The 21,942-nt window shown below is 54.7% G+C and overlaps 1 protein-coding gene across 2 annotated transcripts in view; it reads left to right on the forward strand.

Annotated features, from left to right (window-relative positions):
- Window positions 1–21,942, forward strand: part of KCNAB1 (potassium voltage-gated channel subfamily A member regulatory beta subunit 1) — a 34,685-nt gene that overhangs the window by 5,892 nt on the left and 6,851 nt on the right. The window contains exons 1-8 of one of the 2 annotated variants that reach the window (XM_021396074.1): window positions 703–1,275; window positions 12,277–12,320; window positions 16,003–16,040; window positions 17,087–17,166; window positions 17,639–17,683; window positions 18,758–18,802; window positions 18,951–18,994; window positions 19,807–19,893. In XM_021396074.1, the coding sequence (XP_021251749.1) occupies window positions 1,055–1,275; window positions 12,277–12,320; window positions 16,003–16,040; window positions 17,087–17,166; window positions 17,639–17,683; window positions 18,758–18,802; window positions 18,951–18,994; window positions 19,807–19,893 (604 nt within the window). In that variant the 5' untranslated portion in view covers window positions 703–1,054. Of the gene's footprint in view, window positions 1–702; window positions 1,276–12,276; window positions 12,321–16,002; window positions 16,041–17,086; window positions 17,167–17,638; window positions 17,684–18,757; window positions 18,803–18,950; window positions 18,995–19,806; window positions 19,894–21,942 lie in introns of those variants that run through there. The other variant, XM_021396073.1, reaches the window with a different exon arrangement.

Genomic DNA, 21,942 nt, shown 5'->3' on the forward strand with positions numbered 1-21,942 from the left:
GGGGAGGTTTTGGTTAGATATTAGGAGGAAGTTTTTCACTCAGAGGGTGGTGACGCACTGGAACAGGTTGCCCAGGGGGGTTGTGGATGCTCCGTCCCTGGAGGCATTCAAGGCTAGGCTGGATGTGGCTCTGGGCAGCCTGGTCTGGTGGTTGGCAGTCCTTCCCATGGCCAGAGGTTGGCACTCAATGATCTTTAAGGTTCCTTCCAGCCTAAGCCATTCTATGATCTTGGAGCTCTTTTCCAATCTTAATGAGTCTGTGATTCTACGATTCCCTCCTTGGGGTCCCTCTGCGCAGCACAGTGCGGGCAGCGGTGCCAGTGACCCTCAGTGCCACCCTCCTTTGGATGTGTAGCCGTGTTTATTTGAGACCGGTAGCACTCATTTATTGATGGTTTTGCAGTAACTTGAAGCCAAACGTTGCACCCGAGATGGTGACTCACAGGCTATGAGCTCAGTTAGCTGATCCCTAGCTTTGAGATGCTCACCTCAAAGCCAGCCCTGCTCCCCTTCCTCCATCCCCCACACCCCCAGGTCCGCCCCCAGCCCTCTGCCCACAGCCGAAGCGGGGGGATAGGTGCTGCCGTGCTGGGGCAGGAAGGAGTTAACCCAGCGGCACTCCGGAGCACAGCGCTTGTTCTCGCCCTCCCCCTCTTTCTTTTTTTTTTTTTTCCTTTTCCTTTTTTTCCCCATGATTAGCCCATTTTCAACGTCAAGCCGCTCCGAGCGCTGCTCTCCCCGCCGCTTCTTCCACCGGTGCCTTTGTGCCCGTACAAAAGGCAGCTCCGCTCCCGGGGGTGCAGCGGCCTGGGGGGGCTCCGGGGGCCCGGGGGGGTTCGGGGCGCTCCCGCACTGATGTAGCGCGGCGGCGGCGAAGCCTGCGAGCACCGGGGACAGCTCCATGTTCCCCCGAGCGCCCGACTAAAGGCGGATGCCGCTCCCCGACCCACCGAGGCCGTCGCCGGGGGAGGTGTGACCGCGAGCCGGGGTTGGGTTGGGGGCTTCTGCCCGGCGGCGTGCCCCAGGCACCGGCCCCCCTGGGCCGCGGGGAGCAATGCAGGTGTCCATCGCGTGCACGGAGCACAACCTGAAGAGTCGCAATGGGGAAGAGCGGCTCATCAGCAAGCAGAACGCCGCCGCGCCCAACGTGGTGAACGCCGCCAGGGCCAAATTCCGGACGGTGGCGATTATCGCCCGCAGCCTGGGGACCTTCACCCCTCAGCACCACATCTCGCTCAAGGAATCCACCGCGAAGCAAACTGGCATGAAATATAGGTACGGTCGTGGCTCTCATTGTTCGGTTGCGGTGCGTAATGGTTCTTTGCTTCGTGGCTCTATAGAATTTCCTCTCTGGATGCCTCTGGTGTTGGAGGAGAGAGCTGCTGAGATTTAGGGGATCTTTAAATCTCTGCATAACCAAATGGCATTTGCCTGCTAATGTTTCTGCGGGAGTGTGCGCTTGTGATTTTGCACAAAGAACACCCATGCGGGCTGTAAGGGATACTTGTGAATTTATGGCAGTGCTGTTAAGATGGTTCCCATGAAGTGCTTGACATAACTTAGGCTGGTGTCAGTGAGCAGAATCAATTAGCAAAGCGTGCTGGAGGCTGGACAGGAAAAGTTCATTTGCAGCGTGAAAGGAGCAAAGGGGAGCAGCTGCCCTCAGTGCCGCTCCATCACAGGGACTGCTTGCAGACTTGAGCCGGGGCAGGGAGAGTGAAATGCAGAACGAAATCACAGGCGTTCCTACAGAGCATTTTGCACAGATAGCTCGTAGCCTAGAAAAGAAAACCAGTACAAGGCTGCTCCTTCATTCTGAGATGCTCCAGCGGATGGGCTTCTCTGCCACACCTTCAGGTGAAAAAAAGAGGGCTCTTCCTGGCTTTGTTGCTTTGCTATTTTTGGTTGGGATGTCCCCTCGTCAGCTGCTGGGGGACAGATCCCGACCGAGCAGAGCCCACAGGGCTCAGGGCTCTGCGGCTCCAGCCGTGGGGAGGGCGCTGCGCCCTGTGCTGAGGCTGCTGCACGGCTCCAGGTGTGTGCAGCGTGGGGCTCAGCTCCAGGCAGCGCTGCCGTTATGAAGATGGCAATAGCAGCGTTCCGCGAGCGGCACAGACAGGGCAGGGTGCATGGACACGGAGCTGGTGGGATGCTCGCTGCTGTTTGCTGCATGTTGTGAATGCTGAGCAGTGGGTTTGGCGCCAGCGTCTTCCTGGGGCCATGCCTGCTGCCCCCGCACTGCTGTGTGCACGAGCACGGAGCACTACAGATGTAACCCATCACCCAGTCACAGCTTCTGCTCGTTAGTATTATGGACCGTGTGCTAATTGCCAGCAGTTACTCCTGCTGGTTTCCTGGGAATCCCACAATGACCAACACAAGAGGTGGCTGCACCTTCTGCTGCCACACTGAGTTGGGGCTCTGTAACCTGTCCCAGGCTTAGTTCTGGGGAAGGTTTCTCCAGCGAGGGCTGAGCTCTGCCTCCAGCTGGCAGCTGGCACAGCTCCACCAGCTCCCGGCTGCGGGCGGCCGGGGGACTGCAGCAGGAATAGCATCGCAGCTGTGATGGGGCTGAGGCTTTATCTTTGTGACTAATCCCTGGTTCTGCTCCCAAATCTCTCCATACCTAGAGGAGATTTCTACCCCAGGAGAAGTAGCATGGGGGAAATGGGAGGAAGAGCTGCACAAAGCTCCCGGCTCAGCTCTGGTGCTGCTGCCGGATTGAGGTAACCTTTAGTTAGGGAAGAGGCTTTCCAGCAATGACAGAGCTGATATTTCATGTTCCTCTCTCGTTCCTCAATCCAAGGGAAATTCCATGCCTGGGGAAGCCCAAGGCTTTCCCCAACAGCTGCAATAGTACTGCTGTAAAGTCCTCAGCTCCCTTGTGTTTCAGACTGAAGTCCTTCCCAGTTCATTTTCTGCTCGCATTATGTCACTGCTGACAAGCTTTACAATGTGTGCTGCCTGAAATTATGTGCTAGTTAGGATGCCTTTTGTTTTATGCTAAAAATACAGCACTCTGGCACCGCCGAGTACCTGCACAGAACACAGGGATGCCGTGGTTGGAGAGGACGTGTGTCATTGACCTGTGTCACTGCCATAGGCCATTGCCATGGGGCATAGCATCACCATGGGGCATTGCCATGGGGCACGGCATCGCCTTGCTGCAGGGCATTATGGCATTGCTGTGGAGCATTGCCGTGGGGCACACTGCAGGGAACCTGGTGCCACAGATGGCAGGGCGCACAGAGAGCGATCCTGTCTTGCTATGTACAGGGAGATGGTGACAGAGAGAATGTTGGGGCCAAGGGGAGCAGAGCTGGCACAGGGGCTTTTTATGACATGGCTCATTTCTGGCTTTGCTCCAGATGAGAGAGCAGATTGGAATATATAACACAAAGCTCACGGGAAGAAACGCATTCATTTGGGAATGTCTGCAAATATTAGGATCCAGGTGTGTTCCCATGCGCACATTTCATTTGCTCCATCTCACTTTGCTTCCTTCACATCTAATTGTGGCATCACCCGGGCATCAAAGCAGCACAAAGCAAGCAGCGTGCAGCTGCAGGAAGCGAGCTGCCACGTGCCATGAGCCCACGTGCCATGAGCCCACGTGCAGCTGCGTCATGGAACTGTCAGGTGGGGCTTCCCCGTGTCACCACTTGTGGCAGCTGCGTCACCACGGGGCAGGATGGGGTGCGCTGCGTTGGGTCCTGTCTGGGAGTGCAACGTCCTTCCTCCTTGCCTGGAGGGTGGTGCACCTGCAGGGCTGCAATCTGCTGTATTGGCCCTGGGAGCAAAGTGCAGGCATAGCTGGGTGCTGCGATGGCTGCGGGGCTGCCGCTTCCTTGCCCCCCCCACAGCTCTGTGCCGTGGGGCAGAGCCGCGTGCTGGATGTTCCATGCTCTGCAAGGGAAGACGCAACAAATAAGAGTGCCAGAAAATCCCGCTGTGCCACCTGGATCCATCTCCAGTGGCAAACACAACTGGTGCATGCAGTGAGGATAAACCTCCATTGTTGTCCCATTGTCTCCTCTGCGCGGTGCTGCAGGGCACCTTCCCCTCATACCACTGCCCCAGGCAGCCTCCTCCACTCCTCCTCCACACACCGTGGGCCGCAAGCGAACGTTGCAGTGCTGTCAGCGAGGTGTGGATTTCCTATACAGATGCATTGCGTTGGGAATGCCAGTGCTGCACTGGCCAAGCTTCGTGGGCAGATGCCAGGCAGTGGATGTGCGCCGTGCACAAGTGGGGCAAGCTCCCTGCTGCTGTGCCCTGTGGTGAGCAAGGATCTCCTTGCGGTATTTCGGGGCTTGGGTCTCCTCTGTCCCTGCCTGCTGCTGGGACCTCAGGCACGTGGCTGCCTCGTGTGTTCAGGAATTCGTGGCTTTTGCTGCAGTTATGGGTAGCTTTAAGCACTAACAGGCAATAGCCCAATTATTTTGCCGCAAGGTTACATATTATTTCAATAGCTCTCCAGGACTGTTTTCATGGCTCATGGACTGAGCTTCACTTTATTGCCGTGAGACCGCTCCAATGAGCAGAAGGGGTTTGCCCTTACATTCACAATGCATTTGCCCCCAGGACTGCAGATTTAATGGATCCAAAGGAGACGCCTCTCCTCCTCCAGGTTCCATCTGTACAAAGGGGTTTTAGGTGATGCTCTGAAGCAAAGCCTGTGGGTGGCAGCTGTGCCTCAGAGCTGTGCGCAGGGTCCACCACTGTCACCATTGGAAGGGGTGTGACGGTGCGTGAGAGGAGCGCTGGCATGGGGTGCTGGCATTGGTGCCATGGGACAGAGGCACTGGGAGGCGATGAGCTCTGGAACTGTGGCATGCCATGTGGTGGCAGTGCCATGTGGCGTGGCTGTGGGTGGCAGTGAGTAGCTGGGCAGGAGGCTGCAAGCTTCTGGGCTGCTGGCATGGATGAGTGCCACATCCATTCCTGGGCTGCTCCTGCGTTGGGTTTTTTTCCATTTAAATGCTGCATGACAACATTAATCTAATGCTTAAATGGGTGGAAGAAAGGATGTGATGTAGAAACACTGCTAACTTAATTGCCAGTGAAGTGCACAGTTTAAGGCATTTTAAAAGTATTGCTCTAGCATGGCCTCTCCGGCAGAGTTCAATTTGAATTTGGAGCAGCGTATTTTTCTTTCAGACTACTGCTACAGCACGAGAGCTGTGAGGCATTCACTAAGAGTGGGACGGGGCAGCGCTCAGTGCTCGGGGCAGATGCATGGCTCTGCGCTGTGCTCACTGCAGGGCCCTGCAGAGCTCTGGGGGCTTTTGGAGAGCTGAGCCACCACCTCCGTGCATGCAGTGCTTCCCACGCTGCAGGGAACAAAGCTGGGTGCTGGGTTCCAGCACCGCACTCCCTGCTCCATGCAGAGCATGGAGAACTTTGGTGCACATGAAAGCGGCAGCAGCGCTCGCTGCAGCCCCTGCACTTGGCTGCGGCCCATGCACTTCCCCTGATCTGCGTTTTAATGCGTCATCGGCAACTTTCTGAAGGATGCAGCCAAGAAAACTGTGGGGAATTTCAGCTCAGACAGCTGCCTCCACGCCTGTGGCCCCGTGCATGGTGGGGGTGGTTTGGAAAGCGTGAAGAGAGCAAGGGACAGGGCACGGCTGCACCCCGACATCTGCGGCCCCACGCTGCCAACCGCTGTTACAGCCATGAGCGATGGGGTTGTGCCACTCAGGAGTGCTTTGGGGAGCAGCTCCTTGCTCCAGCGCTGCACTGGGCCCCAGAGCCGCAGCTTCACCCTGCATGCTGCGAGCAGCTGGCCAGCACCACGCTCCGGGCCAGCACTTGTACTGCAAACTTTGCAGGCTAAGCCGTCAGCATACTGCCATGCTCCAGCGGTGCGAAGTGTGCAGTCTGTCACCAGCTCAGAACAGCAAGAGCAGTGCAGCAAAGTCTGCTGGGTGCTGGGCTTCTGGGGGCGGTGGCTGAGCAGTGCCAGCAGCGGGGAGCTCTGCACCCACCCTTCTCCCTCCTGCCTCCTTGCACTCAGAGAGAAAGCTGTGGGTCACCGCCCTGCTTCCAGGATCCTGCAGGAGGTCAGCCCGGGAGCTTTGCTGAGCCTCTCTGCTACTTGAAGCAGCTTTGGTTTGCAGGGAGCAAATTGTGTATTTTATTCATTTTCTGTTCAAAAAGAAGCTGTTCCAAAGCAATAATGGGGATGTTTCTAAGCAACGTTGTTTTCCCCCTGCAAGCCTCAGGAATGGTGACATTTTTGTGCATTTTGGTAACAATAAACCAAACTGCCTGCGGATGATCCATAGCAAAGCCTACTCTTTCTTGCCCAGCTTTTGTTATGGGGTGGGATGCGGGCTGCTAGGGTGCCAGAGGAGTCCGGGACAGCCCTGGGAACATGGGGTCCTTGTGCTGGGGGCAGGCTACCACAGGGGATGAGGACTCATGTGGGATGAACCCCCTTGGTCTGGCATTACTGGTAAAGGTCGGCTGCTGTGGGCAGCAGCATCAACACAGGGCGAGGAAACTGGGGGTGGAAAGGGAGGAACGGTGTTACTGGAGATCTTCTGAGCCTGATTATTCTTCTGTGGGTGTGGAGTCTGAAATGCTTTAGTCACTGTGTGTGGTATTGCATAGATTTTATTTAAAACTTCTGTTCTTTCTTAAAAAACAACTTGTTTTTCTCTGTCTCATTTCTGATTGATAGATAGATAGATAGGTAGGTAAATGGATGGGTGAACAGAGAAATGGATGGGGAGATGGGTGGATAGATGGGACATGGCTCAGAGGGCTCGGTGGTGATGGGCTGACAATTGGACTTGGTGGTCTTAGTGGTCTTTTCCAACCTTAACGATCCTGTGATTCCACAATTCTATGGGTAGACCAGTGGATGAACAGATGGATGGATAGCCAGATATACGGACGGAGAGATAGGTAGATAGACGGATAGACTGACAGACAGGTTGGCTACCCTCATTTCTCTGCATCCATGGCACTGTTGGAGGTCGCTAAGCCTCAAGCAAGGTTTGCTCAGCCAAGCAGAGACAAGCAATGCTGCAGACTCCAAGCAGCCCAGCCATCGCTTAGGGACACAAAGTCTGACTCTTCATTTTTTGCCTCTCCTGCACAGGAGGTTGGGTTGGTTCCCCTGCAATTGGGCCAGCTGCTGGGGACTGTGTGCAGGCATCTGCTGAAGCTGCCACCATGCACCAGCTGGGAGAGCAGGGGTTGTTTGTGGGGCAGCATTGGGATGTTTCTGCATAACCAGGTGTGTTTGTTCCTGATTGCTTCGCCCCATCATTGTAGCAGGCAGCAGCTGCTGGTTAATTAGCTGATTAAGCATCACAGGAGGCACAGGCCATAAATCACTGCTGGGAGGGCTGTAGGCATTGGTTGTGTGACCACGCTCCCTGTGCAGGGCTACAGGATGTACATTGGGTGCTGCCTGTGAGGTGTGTGGGGACCAGGGAAATCAAGAGCAACAGCCTGAGTCTGCTGCAGGGTGCTGGGGTGTGTGCTCCCTCCCCTGGGGGTACAGTGAGCCTGGGAGGGCCTGGGGACTGGGGAGCTCAGGGCTTGGGATTGCAATAATGCAGGATGTGGTGATGCTCAGTGCAGGGCTGCTCCCTGCAGTGCTGCTGCCTCCAGCACTGCAGCTATCACTGGGCTCTTATACCCATTCCCCTGCACTAGAGTTAATTAAAAGCGGTTAATTACGATTGCTTTCTGCCCTGTGCCACAGGAGACAAGCACCACTCTTGCCATATGGCACGGGCTGCTTCTCGGGCATGCTTTCTCCCCTTTCCCTTTAATTAAGGACACTGTCAGCTCTGAGTGTCCCTGGGACGTGGTCGGGCACGCTATGTCCCACTGTGGCCCCCGGCCCATAAAGCAGAAGTAAATCACGTATTCCTTTTGGTCCTGCTCAGCTCTGAGTGCACCGTCAGCACTTACTCTTTAGAGGAAATAATTAAAGTGACCGTGAAATACCCGGGGAGGCGTTGGCTGAGTACAGAGCACAGAGCAGGGCTGTGCCTGGGGTCTGTGCTGAGCAGGATTGCTGTGGTGCTGTGCTGAGTGATCCTCGCACCAGGTTGGTTTCACTTGAAAGGGTTGTTGTGAGTTTGGGTGAGGAGAGCCTCAATGAGCAGGGCTTATAATTGGCTGCCCCATACACCCCTGAGTTAATTGGGACAGGGCATCACAGGGAAGGACATTTTTTGAGCGAGAAATAGTATGGAGTTACTTAACAAGCCATCTATAGCAGAGATGGGGAAAGAGCTTGCATGCAGCTACTGCAGGGAGAGGACCTTCCTGAAGGAGTAATGGAGTGGAATTGAGAAGATAAAGCACTCAGGCTAAGTGCTGCAGAAGGCTGCCAAAAGCCACCTGGGGCAACTCCAGCCCCTGGGAGCAGGGAGTGCCCCGAGCTGCAGCACCCATCGCTGCCCGCAGCAGCCTTCTGCTCCTTTTCCCCTTTTCCTTTTTTCCCTGCTATGGGGTTTGCTCCGGGTTTTCTGAGGCACTGCAAGCCCTTTGCTGCCCCTCACACTGTGCTGCTGTGTGCACACCTGTGCTGCAGGATGGATATCTGTGCTGGGGCTGGTGGCAGCCCCGGGCCAATGTGGTGGCTGTGGGTGCAGACAGAGGCACCTTCATTAGGGGCAATGTAAAGGAGGGGTTAAAAGCAAACCCAGAACTGGGGGAAAGCTTTGCAACCCACGTGAATGCCCTCCTCCCCCTGTGCACAGGGCCCCCCCAGGCTGCAGGCAGCCAGCAGTGCCACCGGACACTGCTCCCATCAGATCTCCTTCCAGAGAAGGAGTTAGAGGGCCTCGGAGAGCTGCTGCATGCTGTGATTAGTCTCACTTTTCGTTGCCAAATATTCATCTCGGTTTTAAGCCTTCTTGTCTTTTTAACTAAAATTAACGTTTATTTCAGACATAATCTGATCTTCCTACAGTGCCACATCACAAAGAAGCATCCCCTGGGGATGGGTTTCAGCCTCTTTTGTTCTGAGATTCCTGAAAATATGCCTTTGATTCCCCCTCCCTGAATTCTTACAGTCAGTTTTTATCTCAGATGCCTCTCTTTACCCTCTGTTCTGCATTTCCTGTGCAATTCAATGTTCCCCCCTCTTTCCCACTTCCACTGCTTTTTAAATTCCTTTTGCTGAACCCAGCAGCCCCTGTGGTTGGAAGCCATCATCGTTGTCCTTGTGAGCATACCAGTGTGGCTTCAGCCACACCATGAACTCTTCCTGCATGTTCTTCAGTTCTGATGCACCTCTCCATCCAATATCTGTACGGTTCTGCTCATAGATCTGCTCACAGCAAAATGCCCACTTTCTCCCCCGTTCTGCAGAAATAAAAGGCTCTGCTTATTCAGCATCACAGCCAGGTCTGGAACCAAATTCTCCTTGATGAGCATAATTTCGTGTGTGCTTAAAGGGCTGCAGAGAGTTTCCAAGGTGCCAGGTGCTCACCGATGCAGAATCCTGCTGACCACTGTTGCATCATGACAAAATACCCCTGCTTTTTTTCCTGTGAGCACCATAAACTTGACCGTATCTTGCAAGATTGCATCTTTCCACCTCTGCCCAGATATAAATCTTGCAAAGTTTAGGAGGGAAAAAGGTTAACAAATACTTCAGCCTGGAGCATCCTCTCTTGTAATGAATGCCCAGACAGTGGCACAGCGAGGGGTGTCTCACTGCTCCTGGGGCTGTGGCTCTCAGGTCTGCTCCGGGTGCCCTGTTCCACCCTGTCCTCGTGCTGGCCCCCAACATCCCCAGCTCTGGAGTGGGACTGGCTCAGGGCTGGTGATGTGCAGGCAAGGTGGGGTTCTCGGCGAGGTTTTTGTTTGCTTTTTCTGAAATTGAAGCTGCTTGGCTTTAGGCTTTGTTTTTTGTAACCAAGGAAGTGGTGCGGAATGCATCTCTGCTCTTGCTGATGGCACTCTGATCCCGCTCAGTGAGGCAGTGGGGGCAGCAAGGATTGCTGAGGGTGGAGGCTGGACCTGAGCTTCTGGGGCTGGGCACACGGTCTCTGCAGGCACTCTGCTTCGTGGCAGCTCCCCCCTGCAGCATGGGCTCCCAAAATGTAGTGTCCTCCAGGAACCATTCAGCAGCTTCAGTGGGAGCCCAGCAGCTGCCGCAGTGCCACGAGGCCATGAGATCCTGCTGCGGGGCTGGAGGTACAGGAGTGCCATCTGTGTGCCACGCTGTGCACCCGGTCCCTGTCCTATGCATGGGGAAGGGCTTTTCTCATCCGTGGCCCAGGGCACAACTCTGCAATGTGAGCGGTTCAGGCTGTTCCTGAAGGCTGGGGGTGCTCACAGGGCGATGCTCGGTGCTGGGGGATCTTCTGGTAGCTGTGGGGCTGGGCACTGCTGGGGGCTGCTGCAGCTTCCACCCTCTGGTTACTTGGAAACAAACCATCGATTTCACTTGGTGGTTTTGCAGCTTCCAGGTACATGTGCACGTATGCGTGTGCATAAATAAATGTGTGCAGACAATGTACCTGCATCCGATGTATCTGCACATATGTGCACACTTGGAAGCTACAAAACACAAGTCGATATGCATGTATGTTCTTCTCTGCTCTATTTTGTGTGTGTACACATGTGGCTTTTTTTAGGGGGCTGAGGGAAGCCAGCTCTGGAAGGCTTTTGTTAGTTCAGACAAAGCATCGATCTGCCCCAGGAGTGCTCCCCAAATCAATGGCCACGTGCTTCTGAGTAGTGAGAGGGCTGTGCTGGAGGTGAGGTGCCCCGGGCAGGTATTGCTTCTGCTCGCTCTGTGTGCAGCCCTCCCACTAACTGGAGCATGGGAATGGAGGGGCCGTGCCCAGGAGGGGGATTACGAGGGACTGGGGCGGCTGCGGGCTGCCAGCCCCACTGAGCTCTGTGTGCCTCGCTCATTTGGTGCCAAACCTCACGGAGAATGCACAGAGCGACCTTCTCCACTTCTACATGAAGTGAATTCAATTAGAGCTAGATTCCTAACGCGTGCACCATGTGCTGGATGCCCTCTCGCAAGCTGAGCAGCCACCGGGTTCCATTTGCACTAAAAGGATTTGGCATTTTCAGCGTTGGCTCTTTCCCATAGACATAAATTTTTCCAGCACCCTGGCCACGTGCACACAAAGCACATGGTGAGAACAGCGTTTGGGAAGCCAAACACAGCGTTTCTGCCCAGATCCATTAGCAGAGAGGGCTCTGCGAGGAGCCGGCTGCAGCTCAACCAGCAAAAGGCAGTTTCCAAAGGCAGACGCGTGCTGCAAACGTGCAGCGGTCCTTGGTTCTGCAGCAGCACAGTGCTGGGGTGGTGTGACCCACAGCCCCGCTGCCGTGAGATGCCAGAGGCGGTGCAGCCCTGCTGGGGGCACGGGCAGCTGTCGTGTGTAGGTTGGCATCACCGGTGCTGCCTGTACCCATTTGTTATGTGGGGATCCAGCAGTGTTCTCGTGCAAAAGGAGGAAAGAAGAGGGGTCGGTGCCAGTTCCAAGCCTGCTGAGAGCCTGGGGCTGGCAGTGTTGCTCCAGCTTCAAAATGCCAGCCCCACAGTTCGGAGCTGTGCCCTGCAGCAGGTTCAGCCCCATGTCAGCTGGGGGCCATGGGGAGGTGAAAGCACCCGAGTTGTGCAGGGCCACCACCGAGCTGACTTTTGGGAGGGCGGGAGGGCTGTCCTGTTCTTTCTTTGGTCCCTAAATAATTCATTGAGAGCAGCAACAAAGTGCAGTAATCGTTCACAGAGCTCTGCAAGTGGAAGCACAGAGGTGGCCCCCTATTACACCTTGGGCTGGCAAAGAAGTTGCACAGATCCGGCTGTGATGTGAAGGCTGAAGCAGGAGGCTGTACTTAATGGGTTTTTATATTACAGCTTTATGTTTGGTAGGGGTGTAACCTGCGGCTGTGCTGGGTGAGAGCTGTGACACAGGGAGCAGCGCTGGCGGTGTGAGTGCTGCTATCAGCCTTCCTACGCATGGCTTCAAACCAAAAGGGGCAGATTTAGACTGGATATACACAAAAAGCTCTTTGCAATAAGGGCACCGAGGCACTGGCTCAGGTTGCCCTGAGGTGTGGGCGCCTGTCCCTGCTGACAGCCACGGTCAGGGGATGGGCTGAGAGCACCTGGTGGAGCTGTGGGTGTCTTTGTATTGCAGGGGGTGGGACTGAGGGCCTTTAGAAGTCCCTTGCAACCCAAACCATCCTATGAAAATCATTGATCTCCAGCTGCTTTACCTGAACAGTGTCCCTTGTGGGTCTAATGCAGTTTTATTTCTTTTTTCCTAGGAACCTTGGGAAATCCGGACTGCGTGTTTCGTGCCTCGGCCTGGGTGAGTGCATGGCCCGAGCCCCATGGCTCCTGGGCAAACCTTTACTTGTGAAGTGCTGCAGGGAAGAACAGGGCTTTATGCCAGCAGTGCTGGATCAGGTTGGATATTAAGAAATATTTCTTCTCCAAAGAGTGGCCAGGCATTGGTACAGGCTGCCCGGGGAGAGGTGGGGACACCAACCTCACAGGTGCTCAGAAATGAGGAGATGTGGCACTGAGCGAGGTGGGCAGTGGCATGGTGGGGTAGAGGATCCGAGAGCTCTTTTCCAGTTGTAATAGTTCTGTGATTCACAAGAGCTCCTCTGAGCACTGCAGGACCACGTGCTGGCCCCGTGGGTACCCCACACGCACAGCCTCACTGCAGCTGCAGGGTCTCTGGCCCCACCAGCTCCATTGCCAGCAGTTGCACCACCCACGTGAGCAATGCTTCAAAATACAATTTTTTTCCAAAATATTTTTAGAGTTGATTTTAAAATAGAGGGGGATATGAAAGTCACCTTCTATTACAAGTCACAAAAATAAGGCCTATTCCGGCAAGAAGAGCTCTTCTGACTAAAATAGATGCCGGGCTTTTAAAGGACTTACGAGCTGGCTCAGAGTTTTCCTTCACACTTGCAGTTTCACCAAGAGCAAATGTTGCTGTGTGAGAGGAAGTGGTGGCGGAAAAATGCCTTGCAGAGCTTTTCTTTAATTGCAGGCACGTGGGGCCATGTCCCTGTAGATTGCCCCTTGGGAGCAGAGCTGCAGGGCTGGGTGGGTGCCGTGGAGCATGACACCATGGTGTTCCCATGGTGTTCCTCAGTCCCTGCAGCCTAGGGTGTGCTGGGGAGCATGGGAGCAGGAAGCCTTGGGTTCAGCAGTCATTGCTGCAATGTGCAGCTCCTCCAGAGCACAGCTCGGTCCTCTTGCACCATAGGTCTGTCAGTGTCTGCCCCAGTGCCAGCTTGGGTGGCTGCTCCACGAGCTCCTCTTGCACAGCTCCCTGGGAGATGCATTTGTCTCCCTAAGTCCCTGCAGCATGCAAATCCAATTGAAGTTGTACCCAAGTTCCTGCCAGCTCAGCAATCTGCCTTAGAAATCTGTACTCTCACCACAGGGACACATCTGTGAACTCTGTCGGTGAGACCAAGGTGAGGCTTTCAAAGGGGAATATCAGAAAGTCCCACCCTGGGTAAGTGCCTGGGCTGTGGAAGGTTTCTGCAGCGATGCTGGTTCAAAAACGTGTTTGGGATGCAGGAAGAATTAAGGTCATATTTCCCGGTGGTTAATCCAAAGCAAATTCAGCCTGTGAAGATGGGCTGCTGGTGTTCAGCAAACATGGAGACAGCCTCCAGCAAGGCAAGGAAGGCTGCTAGAAAAGGAGCAGCAGGATGAAAGCAGCCATCCCAAATCCAAAAATCCAAATCCAGAAAATCTAATTCCTCGTGAAGAAGCCCAGGAGAAACCTCGCAATGCAAGAGGTTCCCGCAGATGCAGAGCAGTACCTGCCGCTGCATGACAGGGCTGCTCATGGTGCAGACCCAGCAGCCTGTGGTGCAGAAAGGAGCCAGGCCTCCCCCTCACACCTTGGTGGCTTTGCTTTGGGGCAAAGCTTTTGCAGAGCCCACCGGTGAAGGCACCCAGACATCAGCAGAGCGGGCAGGGACGGACGTGGCAGCTTCATGCAGCATTGCCTCACTGCAGCGGGGCGGGGATCCGTCCTCGGGGGAGGCTGAGCCCTGTCTTCCAGCCAGGATCTCTGCTTTTCTGAAAGGTGACACATCTGCCAGCAGTGGAATTATCAAGCGGTGAATTTTGCATCAGCAAATAACCCAGAAATAGTCACACTGTGCTAGGCTGGGAGCTGTGATGGGAACGGAGCCGAATCCAGCTTCAGCGTAGAAATTTCTCCTTTGGAGCTCAGGTATCTGGCTGGGAAGCAGCTTTCCAATGTGGGGCAAGCGTGGCCGAGGAGCTGCTGTGCCTTGGAGCTGTGCTCCACTATGCACCCCATGCTGGAGAAATGTCCTTGGCATCCTTCTGTGTTCCTACAGTGTCCCCAGCTTCAAGCTTGCTCTACATTCCCCCTCCTGATAACCACAGTGCTCTTGTAATTCCAAGGCATCTCCGCTCATGTCAGTGCTCCCTTTTACACAGTAGAAAAAGGATCACAAAAGGTCAAGGGCCCTGAAATGTGCTGTGGCTGTGCTGGTGTCCCCGTGGGGCTGAGGGCACGGGGGGTGTGCTCACAGTGCTAATGGGGACAGGCAAAGGGCACACGGCCGCTTGGTGCGGGGACGAGGAAGGATTACTCTTTATTTTTTTTCCTCTCGTATCTCTTCCTTCAGTACCGCTCCTGTTGGGCTGTGAATCATCCTCAGCCGCTGCTGGAAATGCCAAAGGAGCCTTGTGCTTTCTGGAAGGGGATTTTGGGAGCTGCACCACGGCCCTGTGCTGTTCCCATGTGTCCCAGCCGTGCCCTTGTCAACGTTTTTGGGCTCTTGTGTGGCTGTCCTACCGATCTTGGCACGCCTGGGCATCCCGCTCTTGGCCTGGCACCTTCCCCTGCACACAGTGCATCCCTCAGGCTGCTCCCGGCCCTGGATGCAGCAGAGCATTGTGGTTTCCCGATGCCCTGCGGATCGGCTTGCTGAGCATGAGCCCGGCGCCCTGCTGGCTGGGCCTGCAGCCACCAAGGGAATGATTCCTCTCGGGCTCCTGACCAGTGGTGTTCCACGAGCCTCGTTCGTGAGCCCGAGCTCCTTCGCACCCAGCCCACTGCGAGGATGGGCCTGGGGGCACCGGGGAAGGCGGTTATATCGGGGGAAGGTGTACCCAGTTCTGCATATATTTACTATTTATACTTAAAGAGAGAAAGAGCTCGTTGTTCTCCTGTGGCTTAGGCACCCGAAGGCTCCTTTCTAATCAGTCAATGCGTGACGCTCATCTGGTGGGTGGCAACCAGCCCACGGCAGGCGTTGGAGCTGGGTGATCTCCCCAGCCAACCGTGCTGTGATCCGTCCCCGCTGTCCCCAGTGTCTGCGTGCCACGCGGCCTCAGCCCCGCGCTGAACTGGGGGCTGCTCCCTGCAGGGCCCTGCCCAGTGCTCACCACCTCCACATCTGTTTAAAAGAAAGAATCACTTCGTGGTAAACAGTCTCAGTGCTTTTTTTTTTTTTTTTTTTTTTCCTCCAGTAAAGATGCATTTTAATGTATTCTTGCAAAAATAACTCTTCTGAAGCTTTAACATGGAAATCAGTCTTAGTTGGATTTTTCACTTGCATAAAGGAGCTTAATGATAAAATGAAGCCTATTTTCATTCTTATCATTATTATGTGGCACCAGAGCATTTCGTGATAAGAAAAATACTTTTCCCAAAGGCTTTGAAATGCAATGAAAGTGGCAGGAAGGAGGAGGGCCCTTCCCTGCACCGCAGGAGCCATGGTGGGCTCCAAGCAGCTCGCTTCCCGCAGCGTGGCAATGCAATGCGAGCCAAGAATACCTGCACTCTATGAGATCTTCCTGGCTTGGGCTTGTGTTACGGTGAACAATGAAGCAGGGATTTGGGAAGCCTCACTGCCCCAGTGATGTGTTTGAGTACTGCCAGAACGTTTCTCTGTTGTCAGATGCTCCTGGTGGGCCTGAACACACAGGTGCTGATGCAGGAGCCTTTCCCATGATAACTGCTGTTTTGATCTTTGTAGGGACGTGGGTCACTTTTGGAGGTCAGATCTCAGACGAGGTAAGTGACCTTTGCTTTCAGTATAATGCATGAAGCAAAACTAAGGGGAGTGCTTGTAGATGAAAGCGTGGCCAGCTAACGGGAGCGGGGCGTGGTGACAGCAAATGGCAGAGCGTTGGCATGCAAAGCAGCACGAGGCTTGTGCTTCTGCTACGAAATATCTTAACGAACCTGACATTTCCCAGATCAGCTTTAATGAAAGCATCTCCCCCTTGGAACGACCTTCCCTCTGCTGCGTGGAGCAGTATTTCCGTGTTGTGCCGTTGGCAGCGGTACCGCTCCTGGAGCAGAATTTGGAAAACTCTATTTTTGCAGACTGTGTGCAATTAGCGGCAGTCATTGCTAGCAGCAGTGTGGTGTCTCACAGAGAGCTGCCCGCTGCTTTTATGTCCATCTATTTTACTGTTTTTCCCTAATAAGATGAACCAAAAGGAAAGGTGCTCGGGTTTCCCTCCTGCTCCGACCTCCATGGCTGTTCTGCCCGCATGGGGCTCGCTGCTGGGGCTGCTTGTAACGAGGAGCAGGCTCCAGCAGCCCTCCATGTGGTGCCGTGGCAGAAATCCCAAAATAACTTATGCAGCAGGCAAGAGGCCCAGCATTCTGCTTCCAAACGTTTTTCTTTCTTTGTAAGAGACTCGACCTTTGCTGGTATTTCTGATCGCTGCACATCACTGAGCTGCATTTATTCCTGTTTCTGGGTATCGCGGTCTGAAGCAAAAAGGGCTCTTTCAATGACAAATTTGGCTTCCTGGCTCTCCTTGTTTAGAATAAGTCAGTGCAAAAAGGCAATGCTCAGAACAAGAAGTCAAATGTATTCCTGCACTAAACCCCATAGATCCGCAGAGCGATTTCTGTAACCCTGTTAAATTCTTGGCTGCTTTCCCATCGGAGAGCGCAGGGCTTTCCCCCGAGAAGAGCTCAGTTCCTCCCAGGATCAGCCCGAAGGGGCCGTGCAGCTCCGTGTCCACGCTCAGGTCGGTGCGATGGCACCGGGTGACCCACTGCCCAGCAGCACCGCCTCGCTCAGCCCGGTGTCCATCCCACAGGTGGCCGAGCAGCTGATGACCATCGCCTACGAGAGCGGCGTCAACCTCTTCGACACGGCCGAGGTGTACGCAGCGGGCAAGTGAGTCCCAGTTGGGTGGTGTTTGGGCATGCGGGGTTCCAGCTGCACCAAGGTCCTTCCCTGTGCCTCCGGGCATGGCTTTGCTTGGGAAATCTCCTGTGAAATGCGGTCATTTTTGGAGCACGCTTTAAAAAAAGCCAACCCTGCACCCAGCTGAAACGCATCACTGGTGCTGCCCCGAGCACTCGCTGGGAAACATCCTGAATAAATGACAAGTCGGTGCCTGTCTCAGTGGTGATTAATGGTCCGTGATGGTGACAGCTCTGACAACTCTGTGAGTGAGGAGCAGCTCTGGCACAGCTCATGCTTTCAGTGTCATTGCTGAACTAAGGAAAGGAAAAAGTCCATCCCCAGCTGCTGGGGTGCAGTGTCCAGTGCAGGACCACAGGGCTGGGGCTGGCTGCGACCATGGAGCTCTGCTCGCCCCGAGCATCTTCCGGTGCCTCTCACACAGGCTCTCTCTCTTCTGCAGGGCTGAGGTCATCCTGGGGAACATCCTCAAGAAGAAGGGCTGGAGGTATCATACTGGGGCAGCAGGGGCACGTGGGCATGGGGAGCCCACCAGGTATGCATGGGCCAGCCAGGGCTGGCTTGGGTCTTGAGAGGTGCCTGCAGGAAGCACTGGGCTCTGGGTAGCTCCATCAGCATCCAGGCCTCCTAACTGATCCTCAGCACCGCTGCTGGCAGGTGGGGACCTGGTTTGCACAGGTAGGGATGCCCTGGGATTGACCAGAGACTGTGGTGCTGCCCTGCCCATTACATGAGTGTGTATGGTGTGGGGCAGTGCATGGGCTGCCCACGGGGTGAGTGCCCCATTCCTGCAGACAGCCACAATCAGGGCACGGGGTCTGGGCACCTGATATAACTGGGGATGTCCCTGTATTGCAGGGGGTGGGACTGATGGCCATTAAGGGTCTCTTCCCACCCAAACTGCTCCATAACTCTGATCCCTGCACATTCGTCCTCATTTCTGCGCATGGAGCAGCAAGGCAGATTATCTGTGCAGCAGGTCTGCGCTCACACGTAAGGCTGTATATTAAGAATGCAAAGCTGTGATGGGCCTTCATCTTGGCCGCCTGGTAGGAGACGATACCTCATGTAAATGAAGCACATTAGCATATGCGGTGTCATTTTAAGAGCATTTACATAATCCTTAAGGCTCTCCCCTGTGTGTCATAGCCTGCAACCGAGGAGCGGTCCCAGCGGTGTTCTCACCGAAACCAGTGCCCCCATTCTGGGGGATGGATGCTCACTGGGAAATGTTCCACATCCTGTGGCAGAAAGAAGTCAAGCCTAGCAAAACCCAAACAAATTGTTACACTCATACAATGTTGCAGCAAAGTGGTTTGCAGATGATAAATATTTGATCTGCCATCACACTGGGGTCCATAGATTAATTCAACAAATGTATCTCTCCTGGGGTTCTAATGCCTGAGGAGTGCTCTGTCACCACAAGCCGTGCTGCTGCCCATGGGACGCTGCAATGTGCCTTTGGGGAGGAGGGCACTGCCTTGGGGCTGGGTGGGCTCCCACCTGGGCTCTTCTGGGATGCTTTTATTAAACAACAACGATTTTTCTGTTCTGTTCCTAGGCGCTCCAGTTTGGTCATCACAACAAAGCTGTACTGGGGTGGAAAGTAAGTTCAGCAGCGTGGAGCGGTGCCTGCTGTCCTAGGGCTGGGGGCTGCCACCCCTCGTTCTGCACATGGACAGGATACGGGGCCGTATTTCTGCCAGCTGGTGGCTGGCACCTCAGCCCCCTAACTGCGTGCTTTGCCTTTGCAGGGCTGAAACTGAGAGAGGGCTCTCGAGGAAGCACATCATTGAAGGTGGGTGTGCACCTGGCTAGGCATTTTTCTGTGCCAGAGCACTGAGTGTGCTGCCAGGCTCCCTGTGGGGCTGCTGGTGGTTGCTGGTACAGTGGGCACAGCCTCACACGTGCTGCAGCCCTTCTGCATCCATCCTGTGGTGCATTCCTCATTTTGCATTTGCAGAACTGAGCAGCATTAGCACATGACTTTAACACGAAGGCAGTGCTGGAGGATGCTGTTAGTGGCGTTCTGTGGGGGGTGGGGGAACCTGAGGTTCAGGGTCTGCCTGTGGGCAGCTCTGCACCCAGAGTTGCCCGTGGGGCCGTGGCCATCCCATAGCATCCAACCCCCTCCCTCCCCCCTGCCATTCCATGAGAAACTGCTTCACAACAGGACAGAGAAGAGCGGGGAGCAAATGAAATAATTTCATGGAGAAGGTATCAAATAGCATTAAGGTTGGCGTTAACTATTTTCTAGAGCACACTTGTGGAAACAGCCATTTCTTGGATCCCAAACTTCAGCGAACGTTTCCAGACGGCTCTATTTTGGCTTCTTCTTCACGAACATTCATCAAAACATTTTGTTCCCGGGAAGATTCATAGAAAATAAGCGTTAGGACATCTCTCCATCACACACACACACACATATATGTGGGCTTTTGGCACCCACTGCCACCAGCTCCTCGCAGAGCACACGAGGGAGGGCTGAGCAGGGCCCACTGTGGGGCTGGGTTGGGGACTTCAGAAGACTTTTCCATCTGTGATTCTCTGTTGCTTTGCTTTTCTTGCATTGCTGCTGACCCCGTGTTCCTCTCCGCTTTGTCCCGGCAGGGCTGAGGGCCTCCCTGCAGCGGCTGCAGCTGGAATACGTGGACGTGGTCTTTGCCAACCGCCCGGACAACAACACCCCCATGGAAGGTCAGTGGCAGCTGTAATTGAAGGTTTTCCTGCGACTGATCCTGGCTTACAGGCTTATGCCTCTGATGGTAGGAAATGAAATACAAATCTTCATTAAATATTCAGGCGGGGCGGCTTAAATATGAAATGGTCCTTTCGTGACAACCCGGAGTCCTATATATTTACAGTTCAATGAATTTGTATGTCTTAAATGGAAACAGACATTTCCTTTAAATCCCAGCGGTGGCTTTAACATTCATCCCCATCCTTCCCTCTCCGATCCCTCCAGACAAGGCTGAAATAAGTGTGTTTGCATTTAGGAAACCTCTGTGCCAGCTGACAGGCCTGCACCCCCTGCATCCAGCTGGGGGTACCCCACAACCTGCCTTTCCCATCGCTGGGTACCCCACATCTGCCTGCTTCCTACCGGCAGCAGCAGAAGGCTCGGGGCTGTGCGGGTGGCAGTGCTCAGCGATGGCCCTCGGAGGAGCAGTGCTGCATTGGGGAATGAGAGTGCTCCTTCCTGCACGCAGCACAGCTGAGCTCTGCCACTAAAGGCATTTAAGCAGCTCTGCACAGCGCTCCCAGGCTGGAGCTTGGCAGCGGCGTATAAACTGTGGGGCTTGGTGAGATTTCCACCAGGGTGAGAAAAGGGGCGCTTGCATGATGAATGGCGCGGTGTTTATTCTTTCCGTGTACTTCATGCTTTTTTTATGGTTCACCTACTAAGCCACTTCTATCCCAGAGCATCTGCTGGGCCATCTGTCGGTTCGGCAATATCTGGCACGCGCGCTAAGTGCTAAGCTACCTTCACGAGGCACAATCCCAGCTATGCTCTGTGTCCTTACATGGCCACGCTTTCCCGAGTGAAGAGCTGCTCCCAGCTCTGCTGAAAGCCATGTCCTGGGTGTGCAATGCTTGCTGCATGCCCTGTGTGCAGCAGCAGGGATGTGGGTGGCCGAAGGCAATGCAGCCGCAAGTGTTGCTCAAAGCCACAGAGTGCTTTGGGAAGGGCAGGAATGCCCTACGTGTGCTCTGCAGCTGGGATCCTCACCAGGGGACGGTGTAGCTTGCATCCTGAGGGTGAACCATCTGTAGGTCACCTTGATGTGGTTGCTGGTGATGCACAGTGCCGAATCATGGCAAACCTGCTTGAGCAGGCAGTGCGGCTGTGGGTTCTAGAATGCAACCGAAGAAACGCGAGAAAGAACTGTAAATGTCACGGTATTTCCATGCTTGTGCATGCAAGTAGGTGAGGTTGGAAAGGGGAACTGGCCTGGCCTGAGCTCACAACATGGGGCACTGCCACCAGGTGCCAGGCAGGGCCCTCTGGTTCTGTAGCACTCAGCTGGAGCCCAGACAGACTCAGCCTCCTGGTGCCACTGTGCTTGTCTCACTCCCGATGAGCTGTCAGTTCTGGGCATTAAAAACTTCACTCGGAAAATATCCCCTTTCTGATCAAAGGAGATATCCACAATCTGCTCAGACGGGCACTCCTCTCCCCGTGCCCTCACACTGCGTTAGTCCCATGGAGACACAATTCTGGGCTGCATCGCAGACATTTCCCTCACCCCAGGCAACGTGTGGGGCTGAGCAGGAGGCAGCGTGGTGGAGCACGGCTGGGCAGCCCTGCTCCGGGCGGTGTGCTCCACATCAGGGCATGGAGCTGCCTCGGGGTCAGTGCTGCCTGGCTGCAGGCTTTCCTCTGGGTTTGGAAACACTCATGTGCTTGCTCCTGAGAACTCCCCCTCGAAGCGATGACATTTCTGCCATCCAGCAGTGAGCTGCCCGGGTGGGCGCTGTTTGCAGACCGTCCAGAGGCGTACCCATGGGGGAAGGATCTGGTAAACAAGAGCGGTTATAAATATTCTAGGTTGGCTGCCATTCTTTTGAAAGGAGTAGAGGTGGGAGAAACGAAAACAACCATGGGCCAAAACGTGTAAGAGGCGTGTGATGGAACACCCATAAAAATTCCTAAATGATCGTATGGCAGAAATAGAAAACCAGCAGCAGAGAGAAGCGGGTGCTGCGGGGGGAGGGAGGAATTCCCATACAGGATTACTCTGCAGA

This window comes from Numida meleagris, chromosome 4 (assembly GCF_002078875.1).
Source record: "Numida meleagris isolate 19003 breed g44 Domestic line chromosome 4, NumMel1.0, whole genome shotgun sequence".
In the NCBI taxonomy this organism is placed as follows: Eukaryota; Metazoa; Chordata; class Aves; order Galliformes; family Numididae; genus Numida; species Numida meleagris.